This window comes from Centroberyx affinis, unplaced genomic scaffold (genome assembly GCF_046629955.1).
Source record: "Centroberyx affinis isolate AG114_WGS23_722 - 3 ecotype Tasmania unplaced genomic scaffold, CSIRO-AGI_Caff_v1 ptg002491l_1, whole genome shotgun sequence".
Lineage (NCBI taxonomy): Eukaryota > Metazoa > Chordata > Actinopteri > Beryciformes > Berycidae > Centroberyx > Centroberyx affinis.
This window is the reverse complement of record NW_027280718.1, coordinates 441,705-458,452: the sequence shown is the minus strand read 5'-3', so window position 1 is coordinate 458,452 and position 16,748 is coordinate 441,705. Positions and strand designations below refer to the sequence as shown.

Here is a 16,748-nt window from a genome sequence, read left to right as displayed (position 1 = left end):
TTTTACAAACCGAAAGGGCATCATCCTCTATTGTGTAAGACCCACTTTACGCACCTAAGTAACACTACAGAGTTGAAACATGTCATTGACCCACACACGGTTTGGTCATTCAGTGATACTTTATGAGACTAACTAACTAACTAACTTTATGAAAGAGTAACTAACCTCTAACATAACACACAAAGGCAATTCACAGCCCAGCCCAAACCATAACACTGCCATAAACCCTAAATGGGACTAACCCGACATGACCTAAATCTCATTGATGCTTTAAATGCCTGAGGATTTAGCTGGGCTCAAGGAGTATTAAGTATCATTTTATACACTCTGATGTTATGAGAGATAAATACTCTTTACTGTGCCTTGGATATTTCACAGTAAATTCAATGGAGTACATTGAATTTTTATTAAATATTATGGCTGTAGCTCACCCTGAATTGGGTTTATCAAGGGAGGTTTCAGTACACATATAGTTGTTATATGTGTACTGTTGTTATCTATGTTATCATATATATAACTGTTGCTATGACGAATAACTCCTTGAAGATGATTAACTAGCAGTGGCAGAGCTTATAGACCAGATACTATGCAATGTTGGACACCAGGACTAAGATCTATAGTGGTCTCGCAAGTTTCACTACATGCATTTATCTGACATCTATCCTTCATTTTAAAACAAAATTCTAATTTCTCCCTGCCAGCTAGTTACCACACCATTCCTTGTAACTTCGGACAGCTGAAAAGAACAAAACATGATTTTTCCAAATAATGCCTTTTGGGAATCAGCCAGCAATTCAAAAGTGCAACATTCATTCAGCAAGCATGCAGTAAAAAGTTGGACTTCTACAATGGCCACATCTGTACCTAAGACCTACATAAGCTTCAAATAACTTCCTGCCTACCTCAAGTATGTCGAGTATGCCACATTTTGCACAATTGTGTCGTATTGTCCACTGGCAGCAGCCTGACACAAACATTCATGCCGCACAAACACTCTCAACAATTCCTAAACCCCCACCCACACACACCCACACCCACACCCACACCCACAACACACACACATACACACACACACTTGGACCATAATACAAATAAGCTTTCAAGCTTCTCTAAGTTTTCCTTGACATTTAGATTTGTACTCAAGGATGCCTTCTGAGTAGCGCATTGTGTTGTCTATATTTTATCATATCGATGATAATCAAATTAATTCAGTCACTATTTGAAGAGCACTTCGGTATCTGACATTTATTTCAGTTCTCTTTATTGTTCCTTATAGGGAAATTGCTCATGCGGCAGAAAGTAAAAACAACACAACAACAGCACCATACATACACACCACCATTAACCAATGACTTGACTCCACAAAAATACCAAAATACACAAAAACAGGACCCAACATTTAACATTCATGTTAGTAATCTGCCATGAACATATGCCATTTTGGTGGATCCTTCTATCCAAAGCACCTTACAGTACTACAAGTGCACACACTTTTAGCATGGGTGGTCCCGGTGTGAAATAAACCCCTATTCCTGGCAGTGTTGGCACCATGCTTACCCATCGAGATAAACAGAACCACACACGCACATAGGCAACAGTGTAAACAAGCAAGTGTGCACATCCAGGAATCCTGTTCTTTCCAGGGAAACAGGAGTGTGGACCAAGTTTGCTTTTCAGTGAGTCAGAGGCAGGTCAGAGTAGCACAGGGTGAGCACACTCCACTTACACTACAACACAGCAACTCTGCACTGCATGGAAGAGCTGCAGTGTAGCAGGTAGGCCGAGGCTAAAGGGTCGTCCTTTGTAGCACACTGCTAAGGCAAATAAATATGAATTCAAGCACAAGGGGAAACCTGTGTTGTTTACAGTGGCTCGACTGCTAGGTAAATACATCTGGTTCTCATGTATACACAGGGAGGTACAGCGGCTAATAAGAACACACTATTGGACATAGTGTGCACCGTTACACAGGCACACATGCACATACACACACTTACACACACACACATACGAACGCACAGAAACACATGCCTGCACACACACTGTGGCAGATTACCCTACCACTGCAACTATTCATGACAAACAACTAATTCACAGTACATAGAGCAGCCAGGTAACTTGCTAAAGCTAGGCTAGCGGGTGCACACACACACACACACACACACACACACACAGATTACAGAGTGAGAGTAAACTAAAATATAATTTCTACGCCTCATCCTGTTTGAACTTTGCACAGGCCAGATCCTCCTGATTTACAATCCTAAAATGACAACCTTTCCTTTTCATTCACCAAGTCGTGACCATAACTTAGGGTGTGTGTCGACAGTCTTCCACCCTTCCCTTTACAAACACCCACAGTTGATCTTTCTACCTCTTTACCTCACATGCAAAATCTAATTATATAGTAGTATAGTAGGGAGTATAATATATTCCCTACAGATACTTTAAAGTATGAGAATGGAGCTCTAGCCCCCCGTTTACTACAATCACGATAAATTTAGAGTCAAATGAGAATATTTCTTTCCCGAGATGTCAGACCTTTTAGTCCTGAGTTACTCCCCTCCCTCTCAATCTCTCTGTAAACATTCCGTCCGGGAATGCAGAAGTCAGCTTGGCTCCACTTCTCCTTTCCTTTAAACATATCCTGTGGGGTTGTAGCATGACGTCAGCCAGTCTGTCTGCTCTCTTTTCGTACAGTTTTCACTAATTTTGGTTGTTCATTTCCAGTGAAAAGTGAAAAAAGCAAACTTTGTAGGCTCCACATTTCCCAGAATTCCAAACATACGCCAAACAAACCACTAAACAACCAAAAATCTACTCAACTATTTCACCAGTGCATGTACATTGTGTGTGGCAGGGTTCAAGCAAAACAAAGTATTATCTGAGGTCAACTCATGCATCCTCTAAAATGGATTATAATTTCAGTTCAGCTTCAAGTTTCAGTCGGTGGCTGTTGTGTAGAACGGCTTTACATTTGTTCACATTTCGCTTTACCAAAGAGAATATTTGTGTGAGTGTGAGATACTGTATGTGCGTATCTGTGGTCAGTTAGCACAACCAGAATGGAGCACTTCTCTGTCTCTGAACAAGGCTTTGCTGTTATTGTTTACAATGAACAAGGGATGTGAGACGAGCGCAAAGACATGGTTACATATTCATGCAAATACTCAAGTCCACAATAATCCAAGTGAAATGTCTCTTTGACAAAGCTGGTCAAGTCAGGCAACAGGATTTTTTACAATCATCATGACCTCAATTGAGCTTATCTACAGCAAACTGTTCTCATATTTTATAACAACTATATTGATATTAGCCAATGGCAATGGCATTTCTGCCGTTCAAAATGAATCTCAAAGCTTGGCACTGTGGTGTGAGCTTATGCCAACGAGAAGAGGCCTAGAATAACTCACTGCTGTACAGCACACTGGCATTTCTGTAACTCTACACTAGTACTAAGACAGACTAATATGGAAAGCTTCAAATAGTAGGTCTAATTCCCATGCCAATGGCAACCCTTGGCACTCACTGAACATTGTCGGTGAATGAAGTCATTTTGAAGCCTTTTTTTGGAGTAAAACCACAGAGGATTTACTTCCCTTATTATATTGGAATAGAAACACATGGAGAGCTGAATGCTGTAAGAGACGGGGATATGAGAAAACACTCACGTGCGTGTGTGCACACATAGGTTAATGTACAGTCTGTGGGTTGGCTTGGTTCCTTCACTGACACTTAAAGCCCCATGAAAGTACCACAGTCCAAATGTTGGGGGTCTCAACATTATTTTCAAGATTGTCACTGTCTAGTTGCCACTGTGGATTCACTCACTGGCGACACACACAACCACCAAACATATTCTAACCATGCATAATACACACACTATCTCAACTTGATGGATTTAAGGCCTCTCTTTCTTCTTTGTTGCCGGTGGCACTTACCGATCTGGTCCTCAGGTATGAGTGACTCTATAGGTGGGTCCAGCTCTGAGCTCTGCTGCAGGTAAGCCTTCATCTGGGTCATGAACTGTCTGAGAGTCTGCAGAAAATCCATCCCTGACGTGTGGCAGCCCCGGTTCTCCTGAACAAAGCTGATGTAGTCCTGGACCAGGCTGCCAAAATATGAGCCCTTGTCCCTGGACAGCTCTGCGATCTTCTTCACCGCCCGTCTCTCTGGAGTCATGAGGGAAGTCAGCACGCCGCTCACCTTGCGGAAATGTCCCTTCAAGGCCCTGGGCAGGATGAAGGAGCCCCCGCTAAGGCCCACGCCGACCCTTCGCCTCCGGGATTTGAAGGGCGGACGGAGCCCCATGTCCAGGTCTGTCTCTAGGCTAACCCCGTAGTCCTCCTCCTCATCTTCATCCTCATCCTCATCCTCCTCACTGCTGTCCTCGGCTGGTTCCCGATGGTTACGGTGGTGTCGGGACGGGCTGGGGGCCAAAGCCAGGGAGAAGCCAGGAGACTGGGAGTAGTCCAGAGAGTCAGAGGAGGAAGTAGACATGCTCATGTCACTGAGCCGCTGGCGCCCCGCCTCACGCATGGGTGTCTTTCCTGTCGGGCTCCCTGTGTTGTTCTCCAGTAGTACATCAGCAGGAATAGAAGGTGGCGGCTGGCAAGGGGGAAGCTTGGCACGGGACAGGGCCTTGGCGATGGTCTCATCGTCCAGGGCGATGTGGCAGCGGTGGGCTTCCAGGTCGGGCTTTTTAGGCCGTGGAGGCGGCGGGTTGGAGGGCACAGGGATTGGTGCGCTGGCCTTTTTGGACGGGCTGCTGTGCTTGGCGCCCATGGGTGGTCGAGAGGGTGCTGGGCGCCTGGTGGTGGACTGGTGTTGCCTGGCAGCCACGGCAACAGTCTCTGGCATGCTCTTGGGTTTGGTGGTAGGTGCTGCTGGCGCAGGTGGGGGCGGGGCGGGGCGGCGGCGTGGCATTGAGCGGGGAGGAGGGGGGCGAGGGGGAGGGGGGCGCGACTTGCCGTTCACCTTGATCTTGTCCGTGTGCTGGTCACCGTCCTGGCTGCTGCTTAACGCCGTCACTGATGACTTCCCTGCATTCCCTGCGTTGTTATCTGACTTGGTGGCATATGAAGACGAAGAAGCAAAGGGTGGGTCTGCCTCACAATGGCGGTGGTGGTGGGTCTGGAGAAAGAGGGGGTTGACAAAGCACAGAGGCCCACTGGAATGGTTTCTCTCGAGACGAGGGGAAGACGGGGGAGGACGGGACCGTAGGGTCGGGGGGGCGCTGTCGTAGTGAGCTGTCTGTCTCTGCTGTAGCCCCTGCTGCGCCCCCCTGTTCCTGTCAGTGCGCTGGGGGCTGAGGGTTCGGCTCAGAGGGCGAGAGGGAGGGGGGGAGGTGCGACGCTGACTGCCAAGGGCAGAGTCCCAGAAGCCTGTAACACACACACACACACACCAAGAGGCAATCATTAACCCAAGTGAAACAAATAGTGTACTGCTAAGTCAATCCAAAATTCTCAAAAAAGAGAATATCCCTACCCAGTAATTGTTATACACACACAGGGATCTGCACAATAAACATTATATGAAGAATATAAAAGAAAACATAACACTGTGGATATAAACTTTAAAGGCAGCATTGTCTACTACTTCTCACTTACAGTTCAGATGTTTCCTCAAAGTTTCCTGAAGTTACTCTTTCACCCTCTCTCTCTGCCGGTCTTTCTGCTCGTTTCTTGTTTCTTTCTCTGACTCCTTTGCGTCTCAGTGGCAAAAGTGTGGCGAGTTCAGCCCTGCGTTTCTTGGCTCTGACACACTGGATGCTGACACACACCCAGAGACACGGAGAGGGAGTAACCCATGCTAATAACATAGTGGGAGGGCGCTAAACACACCACACAGAGCAGATCCTCCACTCCTCCTTCCTGCTCTGTTTTCCTCTCCCCTCCTTTTCCATATGGCTGTATTTCCTTGTATAGTTCTTGGTTTCTTTCCTTAGCTCTCGGTTCATTTTCTCTTGTTTCTTCTGAGTTTATTGCTCACTTATTTGATTTGCTGTCTTAATCATTCTCCTCTCTCATGTTAACCAAGCGTCTTTCCTGTAAAAGTGGAGGACATTTGCTCCCGTTTGGGTGCTCTTGTCTGGTTTTCATTGAATTGCTCCATTGTTTGCTGCTATTTGGCAAGACAGTCCCTGCGCTAACACACACAGCTTTAATAACCACTTGTAGAGAAAGAAGCTACTGTATCCCTGCATAAATACTTTGATAAAACATAATTATCTCATCATACGGAAAAGAACAGGCAACAAATCATGCCCACTTCAAAACCTCTATGCACTGATTGGCAGCCCAGCCTGGTTTGACAGGTCCTGCATCCTAAAAATGGAAATGCGAACTCTTGCATACCTGGGGCAATAAAGAAGTGGGGGCCGGCTGTTTTAGCACAGTTTCATATGTCTTAGAATATCTCAGTATCTGGGGACTGAAATTTGCCTGTGGCATTCTTACTGGCCCGTGACAGCAATGAGCACCCGACCTTGTGGCTCATTCTCTGGAGCGAGGCCGCAAAAGGCACCCCGCCCCCCTGCACATTGGTCCATCCACAGTACACATATCAGCCCTGTTCCCCTTGATTTATGTTATGCTTCAACTGGAATAAAAATTTGAGAAAAGGGCATAACATGATGCAATCCACATAGATGCCCTCTAACAAAACTCTCAAAGGGAAATTCATGATGCCCTTAAATCTAAAATAACACAATCTGAAATTGTTATGCTTTCATCTTCTGCGTCACAAACAGCTGTTAAACCAAGTTCAACTGACTTAGCAAAACCAAAATCTGCTGCCCAACAACTTCACATAAAATATTGGTAGCAGCACAAAAACATCCCCCATGCCCTCTGGGAAGGTAAATAAAACGTAAAGCGCTAATGATAATGATATTCAAATGTCTCGGAGGCTTCAAATTGCTTTGTAACTGTCCAGAACAAAACATCATACACGTGTTTGTGTTTCAGATGTGCGTGCTCAGATTCCATAACATAGACCAAGGCAGTCTGCTTTTTGTCTTCAAATAGAAGCTTTGCAGTGAAGAAGGGGAGTTTCCCAATATGACAGTGTCAGTATCCTAAGAAAGGTTCAATGGCTGACTCACTCACCTTTCTCAACCTCCACCCACTCCACATCCAATGTAAGCAAAACTATGCAAAAGAAGGCATAGGCATACCGTGCAAGCTCACACCCACTCCCATTTACACAGGAATGTAAGCACACATGCACACACAAACACATGAACAGCTTTTCATTGTTGGGAAGGAGCTATGTTTTTGCATGTGTTTGCGAGCATTGTGTGCTTTCAGGCATACGTCCGAGTGTGGTACAACAGTATCTGTGTGTTTAGACAGCATGCAGCCTAGTTTTCCAGCTGCCACTCCCTACACTACGCACGGAGCTATGTAGTGAGGCTCTGCCATAGGAAGCTGACTCACTGCAGTTTCACAGCAGCTGAGCCTGGAATAACATGACAGAGATAGAGTGACTAAACCTGCTGTGAAACCAGATCCGAATGGTCAGCATGAGTTAACAAAGTAAAATGAATCAAACTATTTATTGTCTAAAAAACCTGTACACATGTATTTGCTTACTATCTTACTGACATTGACTGGGGAAGGGAGTTTGTATGCTATATTGGAGTGCAGCACATACAGACAGACACCACTGGAAAGTTAGGATCGAAGAGAATACTTTAAGGAGTTTAAGCCACCTCCTCTTTATCTTCTTTCAAATGTGTGTTCATACAGAATTTTAAGCCATTTCCTACATTACGCCGTCTCTAAGTAAAGAATTGGGCTACCTGCTCCGAGCTGAGCCACCTCCTCCAGCTCTTTCTGAGTCTTGGCTGATGCAATGGCCTCTGGGAGTTTGAGTGTGAAAGGCAGGACGTCCCTAAGTGGAGGGAAAACAGACAATAAATATCATAAGAAATCAAAGAGAGCCTATGGAGGGAGCTGCAGTAATAATCTTATGAAATAGTGTGTGTACATACAATAGATATTGAATGTACTGTATATGTTGAGAGCCACTGTATTCACTTTGTAGTCTGCTGTCTATCATACTGTGCCGTCCTTTTGCATTATATGTGAGTTCCTGTAGTACCACATGTGTCAGTATCTTCTATGAAACTCTGCAAAATGTTGACATGTCTCTGCACATTTATTGTACTTGGAAAATAACGAGTCTATGATTCTAATCAGTACTGGAAGATGTATAATGCATTATGGTCAGGTCTATGATACAGATTGTTGTCATTTGATAGTGATATCCCCTTCCAAAAGTGATGATGCTATAGGTTTGGTTGGCAAAACAAAGGACTGAACACTGGCATACAGAGAAGTGAAAATGACTTCAAATACCACTACTGTAAACACGCTGACAAAACCCCAACATCCTTTCACTGTAAACCAATAGACAAGCTCTTGAGGCATGCTATCCATGTTGAAATCATGAACATGAGTTAACATGCAGCACAAAAAATATAACCTGCATTTGTGAGACTTGGAGGATGCTTCTTTTATTTGAGGTCCGTCTCTCCAATCGAAACCAGGTTGTGCTGTGGTGGCTGTTACTGCTAGTGGCACAAGTTTCCCCTTATTTCCCTTGTCTGTTATTTCGAATCCTGTCTCTGTCTGTCTCTGCCAAGCTGGCACGAGCTAAAACAAGAAGTGAGAGCCTCGGGCACTGAGAGCTGACTGCTTACTCGACAAACATTATTTTCATCCACGGAGTTTCCATCCTCGAATCACTCTCTCATCAAAGAGGAATGACAGCTCGAGGGAAAAGACAGAGAAGTGGGGGGGATGGGGTAGATGGACAGAGAGAGAGAGAGAGAGAGAGAGAGAGAGAGAGAGAGGGGGAGAGAGAGAACAGGAAGGCATGTAGTTTATTTACCTGCTAATACAGTAGAAAGCCACCAGGCGAAACAGATCTGCAAAGCTGATGCCAGATCCCTCGAGAGAAAAGGCTGCAAGCAGATGAAACAAACAAATTGAATTACAATTCATACACAGGGATTCACTCAGATACATTTGCTTGCAATGCGTTTGCTTTGTGAACATTTGTTCTGTCAATTAGGTTGGTCGCTGTCAGCATTTCACAAAGCAGCTTTTGTTTTACCAGTTACAGCCATATTGAGTGGCAACATTCATACACCTCTCAATTGACGTGTGTAGGGTTCGAGAAATAAAAAAATTGTGCATTTTTCAAACAACTTGTGCTGAAAAGGATCAGTGAATAGCATTGTTTGACATTGTTTTATTTACCATTCATGTACATGGCCCACTCATACTAGTCCAATGCAGCGATCTCTGCACATACAGCAGTGAGAGACCAACTGGAGACCAGCTGACCCATATCTGAGGGCCAAACCAGGTCAAAGGCACTCCCCTCCCATCCCTTGTATTTTGTCATTCCAGTAGGGAAAATCCACAGCTGGTATGTCATCACAGTTTGGCGCTATCACTGCTCCATTACTAACTCCAGTACTGAAGCACAGCACTTCAATGTAGGACTGATTATTATTAGATTATAAGCACGATTATGACTAAAATGCTAATCTTTATTATATCCAATACTATGTTCCAATCTTTGTTAGAATCTTTACTATATTGTGATCACAGTTTTATTAACCACAATAAAGTTACTTTACTGCACTCTTGGCATCTTACGTCAATAATAATATTGCAGATATACCATGTCTAAAATTGCTATAATTATGGCAACTAAAATCGTAATATACAATTATACATAGTTAATAGTGCAGCCCTACTAGTTTGATGTCAATGTTAATGCAGTAGAGAAAAACATGTGACCCAAAACAGAAATATGTGAGGCAGGGCTGGGAAGTAGAGGTTTGCTGAAAAAGATAAATGCATAATCAGCAAACCTTCCTTGGTTAAATAGAGGTTAAAAGAAACAACAGATATAGCTGGGAATGTGTAACTGCAGCAGAACCACGTGCAGATAAATTCCTTTACCACTTTGTACCAGGAATTTAGTGAGACAGTCACGTTTCTCAGTACTGATACAACTGCAAGATAAGTTCAAGTTTGCTATTGGTGCACAGAAAGGGCTGTAAATGAACACAAAGGATAGTTAAATTGAGACTATTTCAGCTTAAGAATCTATCATTTGTGCTTTTGGGCGTGCATGCTCTTTTTGAACAATGCCCTGCTTCACACTCACACAACTACACACATATATTTACACCTGGGATCTAACCAACAATCTTAAACTGTTAGCCAAGCTGGCTTCCCGCCGGTCACAAGTTCACATCCCCACGCATATGTGTATGTGTGGGCTTAAGTGCGTCCACAGCATGCGGGGGCGGACAGGATATGACAGCTGTAACTCTGTGACCGACAGTACAGCATGACTGCAGAGGCCGTGGTGTGGTGACTAATCAGAAGACCGAAAGACTTTATTGATTAAAAGTTCACACTAATTTACGTGCATTTACTGATTTGTCTCAGCCTCAGAGTCAACATATGGGTTAACACTGTCTGAAGTGCATGGGTGTAAACTAAACTGTTGCTTATGAAATATACAGTATTCTGTACATAATAAGCTCTCTGTTTTGGGAGTGTGCTGCAGATCTGGGTCAATATTTGCAAAATAATTCTCATGCTTGGTTTAAATCTTTGTGGTTTCATGGTATAGGACAATATACAGATTGTCAAAAATATGAGACAATCTGAAAGTCCATTTGTAATAGTTTTCTGTGACTGACAACATATCTGACAGTGTCTAAATTGCTGTATCCCGGTACAGTAAACCCATCTTTTACACAAAGTAGATTAAAATAAACGTTATACTCACTGTACTGGCTCTCTCTGACAGGGAAGTGACTGATGGCAGCTCCGGATCTTTCCTCATTCAGATGCACAGAAAGGACTTTTCTCTGCAGAGTCGCTGACTTCCTGACCAGGAACACCTGCATGAGAAATTCAGGGGATAAGAATTCACCGGTGAGTAATTTAAGATATAATATTCTATTTAACATTAATATTTGGTGGTGTACCCTGAAAGCGTATATATATAGTACATTACTGTTGTTGTTTTTTTCAAACTTGGCCCTATCTCTCTGTGTCTACTCTATAGTAAACAACAGACTTTCCCCAGTTTTTTCCAACTGTGGTTGTAAGAGGTGTAATCCCATAAGGAGGTGAAACTAGTGTCACATCTAGTGCAAACCTGCCTGTTAAATACAGTATGAATTAAGAAAAGTAACAGTATGCTAAACTATACTATACTGTAAATACTATTGACACTAAGAAACCTACCCCTTTGTCACACTTTATTTGTTTATTCTAATGTTCTCAACTTCAAGTGACAATAATTAACTAACTAAACAGTTTAATGGGTTTCAGGTGATACTCACAATAGTGTGAAAATAAGCCTAAACATTTTGAGTATTCTGCGTTTATTTTGACACTTTGTAAACTCTGTTTTTAAAGGTGCTATATGAATAAAGTTATTATTATTACATTCAATGTCTGGTTTAGGCTTAATGTTTGGGTTGGGGTTACATAGTCTGTAGAGATTCAGCAAATAGGCAAATGACACTTTGTTGAACATCTACTTTTTGTCACCTGATAGTTAGTTGAGTATCAACATTGGACTATCCAAAGAAAGTGTTACAGAGAAAACTATTCAACATACTGTATGTGTCCCTGGATCCTAACACATTTCAATAAGACTCATCACTGTGGACGCCCCCTCACCCCCGGTGGCTGTTTGAGCAGTATGCGCCTGGCCTCCTCTTCGCTGAGCGCCAGCAGCAGCCACGCTTGGTGGGTTTGAGTCAGCCTGTCCAGCACACTCATCCTCCTCCGCAGGGAGTCGTACCCAGAATCCCTTTCACCCCCTGCCCCGCTACAGTGGGGCGACTGCAGGTAAACTCCACTCACCTCCCCCTCCAGCCTGGAGGAAAGAGAAAGAGAGAGAGAGAGAGAGAGAGAGAGAGAGAGAGAGAGAGAGAGAGAGATAAATAGAATGAGACAGAGATATTAGAACACTTTCTCCACCTGCTGGTGAAAGTGAGTAGAGAATGCATGCAGAGTTGGTATGCACACATGTTGAAGGAAAAGAGGTAAGAGCAATGTTAACATTGTATTATCAAAGCCGTACAAAAAGACAATATCAGTAATGCAGAACAAGCCAACCAAAAATTTGGTTTCACTCAAAATCCTCACCTCACCAAGTAAAATTTCCAAACATTATCAGGAATGACAAACAAAATCACAAACAAAATCGTGAGTGGGAGTGGGAGAAGATATATATGGAAGACGGCCTCACCCCTGTAGGACCGTGGGCTCCCTGTCCACGGCTGGAGAAGTCTGGACCATCTCCTGCTTCAGCTCCCCAATCTCCAGCGCAAACGTGTCGATGAGCTGCAAGAAGACGGAATGAGAAACTTTGACTGACGAGAAATTATAGGAAGGCAAGGAGGGAAGAAACGGAGTAAACGAAACCGATAGCGTTGTTAAAAGATAAATCAGAGGAGGAAAAAAAAATTGACACTGGGAACAAAGGCAGATTACTGGTCCAACCAGGGTCCAGGGGGCAGGGAAACCGTTAGTCATTTTTCCTGTGTATATACCTCATTTCCTACAGGCAGGAAACATGGAGACAAAGCAACGACAGCAATGACCCACATCCACCCAGCAGCACACACAACATACTGCCACCAATGATGGCACATGCACGCATAAACAGGCACAGAGACATACACACATAACTCTACTCTCCCAACATATTTTTACAGTAAACACACGTTTCAAAACAACACAACTGCACGACTTGTAATCTGAGGAAGTGTAAACATCTGGATGAGGGGAACGAAGAGGAAGCCACTTATCACTTATGGGACAGGGCCAAAACTTGATGGATAACCTCTCCCATATCACACAAGGCTATTTTCAGACTTTAGAGAGATAAGGGTTGTCATCATGGGCATTCAACTTTATGTTTACCACCAATTAGTCAACAAAGTCAAGGCTTGTAATGACAGCAGATCTAATAACTACAGTGTAAGATGATGCCTGTGTATATAGTTTTGCCCCACAGCCATTGTTGGACTCAGATAGTGGTGACAGAGATTTGGGATCGGCATGCTGTACACAACCAAAGCACTAACCTAACCAAAGCATACCAAGAAATCATCTTTGGTTGAGCAATTTGTTTTTTATTTTGACAAATAGGCCACCTACTCCCTTTTTTTTTTAATTTCTTACTGAGAAAAGAGAAAAGCAGAGATGGATCCAGAATATGAATGACACAGAGAGAAGGTTCTGGCAGGATTCAGTCCTAGATCAGCAGGGTTACTGTATATGTGACTCCCAAGACGGCGTTCTAACCACTTCACCACTTCTGAGCACAAGCAATTTCTTAACAAGCATTACCACAAACCAGTGGCCCAGTTGCATAAAGATGGCAACCAATTGCTTTCATGTCATCTTGTTTTTGTAGACCATTCCACATTATATCTCACTCCCAGGGTTTTGTTTTTTTGCCTCCTTAAAATATATCTGAGCAGATGTTGAAATCTGGATGCTTTGGAAGCCTACTTACTGTAGATTGCATATGGAAAATGCAATGAACATCAGAAAGTTTAGGCTATCAAACGAAAGTATGTATATGTCAAGTGTACTTGGCTGTGACTGACAACTCATCTGATATTATTGAGTTGTCCATGTTGCAATCCATGCAGATTACAAATGCAAAAAAATATTTAGAATGCTATTTGACTCATGTTTGGTTGGGTAATGTCGGCTGCCATCTTTTCACACCTGGCCCTCTGCTTTTCATTATTCCCTGATGAGCCACTAGGAGGCGTCCTTCTCCAGTGTTTCCTGCTCCACTGAGGCTCAAGGCCAGACCGCAGTGACCACGGGCCGCTCTAATCCCCCCCTAGCAGGACTAAGTGGAGCCAGCTCTGTCAAAGCCTCAGACTCCCCCAGCTCTCAGTCGGATCAGAACTCTATTATAAAGTACAACATGAGTTGACAGGCTAGCTCGGGTGTTACTGGAGTCATGAGAACTGTACAAGTCACATGGAGACTGGAGGTTCTCAGTGCAAGCCCTGATAAAGACAGAAAGAGGTATTCGAATCTCGGAAACTGACAAGAATTGGAGAAATAGCTGGCATTCTTGCAAAATAAATGATCGGTGTCAGTTTTCAGCTGTGTACAAAAGCTTTGAGAACCATAAAAGTTGATGTTAAAGATTTATCCAAAGTCCCAATTTATACTCTAGGCCTCCTGAATTAGTACTGCTTTAGTTTAGTTCAATCAAGTTCTTCTCTCCTTTCAGCAATTGGAAGTTACAAAAATAGACTGGTAACTTGTTGACTGAGAGATATTCGTGTTTTGGGTCACAGTGTACTAATTTGATTCTGGTGTATGACGTTTAAGACATCCAAAAAAGGATTTTTTACTACCTGGATGACTGAAATGAATCTACACAGAGACATTAAAGGCAGCAGTCTCTGCAGTATTGATGTGGGATAGATGCAGTATAAATGCATGCAAATGGACTTCTATAATAAGATAAGATAACATAGCACTTTATTAATCCCCTTGGAGAAATTCAGGAAAAAAAGTCATTGTGAAGTCTTCTTTCTAGAGTCTTGACTCAAAGAAAATGTGATTCAGTAATGGTCAGCACTCTAGGTGAGTTAACTCAGGGATAGAAGTAGAAAGTGGAAAATTATTACCTACTGTAAAGAGACAAATACTGAATTATATAAATGGAGAGGGAGAGATGAAGGAATAGGGAGGGAAATTCTTGAGCCAGAAAATGAAGGTCAGTGAACACATGAACGTTGCTGAATGGTTGTTTCTGGGCAGGATGCCTTATGGAGCGCTAATGCTGGCGCCCGTGCAGCCGTTGTTTCACGCTGATGACTTTCATAGGAAAATGACTGATAGCTAGGAAAGCACACAGGAACAAAACTACTCCTATCTACCTCTTTGTTTCTACAGAAGCAGAGAGATGCAGATGTAAGTTTGCATGCATGCATAGACACACACACACACACACACACACACACACACACACACACACACACACACACACACACACACAAGTGAGAGGCGTCATTTATTCAGCTCTTAAAAGAGTGTCTGTGAGTATAAGTAAGTGTGTGTGTGTGTGTGTGTGTATAGAGGTAAGCGATTCTCTGCATGGGCTGCCATTAAAGCCATGGATGTAGTCAATGGGAAACTATGTGTTTGGTTTTGACACACAGACACATACAGAAAGCGCTTTCACAGGGTTCAGACGGGATGGAAAAAGCTGTGAAGAGGCAAAGAAAACTGAAAGCAAGACAATCGCTCAGTGTTTGTTTATTATTGATCCTTTCCTAAATCTGTTCATCAGCACTGAGCCGTTTCTCTGTGCAATACAGCGAGTTTGACAAAGAAAGGACTGACAAGATGAATCCAGGTGAAAGCTGTAACCCCTTATTGAGACAGAGTGTAGCAGAAGTTTAAATTGCAGGGTCCCCAACATTATAAAGAACAGTAAGGTGTGCAATGTTAAAAGCTGCCGCACCTAGACAACAACAGAAGAAAGTTTGGTTTTATTCCAGGAGCCATAAGACTTGTGAATAGTAAATGTAAAGGGAATGGTCTTCTCACACAGCATATAGAATGATAAATGCACTAGCACTTTATTCTGGACTGGACAGACTTGGATAGTACTTATTTTGTCGTGACCTAGCCATTTTTTTTTAAATATCTATTTTGTATCTTATCTTCTTCTTATATGTGTATGAATGATTGTATATTGTGGTCTCTTGTTGTTTATGAACTCACTGCCTCGAATTGCCCCTTGAGGGATGAATAAAGTATTTTGTATTGAATATATGTAACAAATATTCCTTCGTCCCTGTAGTCTAGTCATGAGGGGGAGATGTACAGAAGATGAAGAGGAGGATGCATGCTTTTATTTTTAAAGCCTAGAGACAATTGAGATGTTGATTGTGCAAAAGGGGGTGCAGTTCATTATTAGGAGGGAGTTTCTAATATAAACCCTGCTAGTCAGCAATACTGCTATCAACAGCATCCACCAAACAAAGCAGCCACACTAGACAAATGCTTTTATCTGGCAAGTTCAAGTGCAGGTTAAAAAAAAGCTTTCAAACGTTTTCTCCTGCAACATACCTTTTCTTCTCAGGACCAAAAGTGATTTTGTGAGGCATTGTGTGGGCTAATCTAAATTTACCCTACTAATCTTGCATGCTTTCTTCCGCTTATCTTACATTGCCGAGGGATGAGAATGCTTTGGCAATCCTCCCATCACCCAACTTTATGTCCTGTATTCATATCCAGGTAAGACTGACTGAGAACACATGCTCTTTTATTCAGCCGCGGCCTGCTTCACATTCATGCAGTTACACACATTTCCACCTGGGAGCTGCCCAGTATAACCTCAAATTGGCAGCCCTCCAGTCACAAGCACACTTCTCTAACCAACTTTCGGTTCTGACACATTCTCTGAAAAACACTGGTCTTGCATGATAGTATTCATGGTAGAGAATAACGGCAAAGTTTGAGTCTGGCTGAAAGTAATGACCAACATTTGTTTTCACTTGACATCACAACTTCATAATTTGCAGCTTTTTATGGCTGCCATTTTGCATCCCTTTTGGTAAACATTAGAAACACAAAGACAGGGCTCAGACACAAAGACACAAAGACAGGAGGAAGAAAAATACATACTTCCAATGTATTGAT

General features: G+C 43.0%; 1 protein-coding gene across 2 annotated transcripts in view; it reads right to left on the bottom strand.

The window, feature by feature from the left end:
- The window catches only part of LOC139656520 (ras and Rab interactor 2-like), a 36,108-nt gene that overhangs the window by 8,665 nt on the left and 10,695 nt on the right, over positions 1-16,748 (bottom strand). For both annotated transcript variants that reach the window (XM_071534126.1, XM_071534127.1), the window contains exons 3-8: positions 12,307-12,401; positions 11,733-11,931; positions 10,828-10,942; positions 8,902-8,974; positions 7,808-7,899; positions 3,942-5,384 (exon numbers count right to left, since the gene is read on the bottom strand). In XM_071534126.1, coding sequence (XP_071390227.1) covers positions 3,942-5,384; positions 7,808-7,899; positions 8,902-8,974; positions 10,828-10,942; positions 11,733-11,931; positions 12,307-12,401 — 2,017 coding nt within the window. The remainder of the gene's footprint in view (positions 1-3,941; positions 5,385-7,807; positions 7,900-8,901; positions 8,975-10,827; positions 10,943-11,732; positions 11,932-12,306; positions 12,402-16,748) is intronic.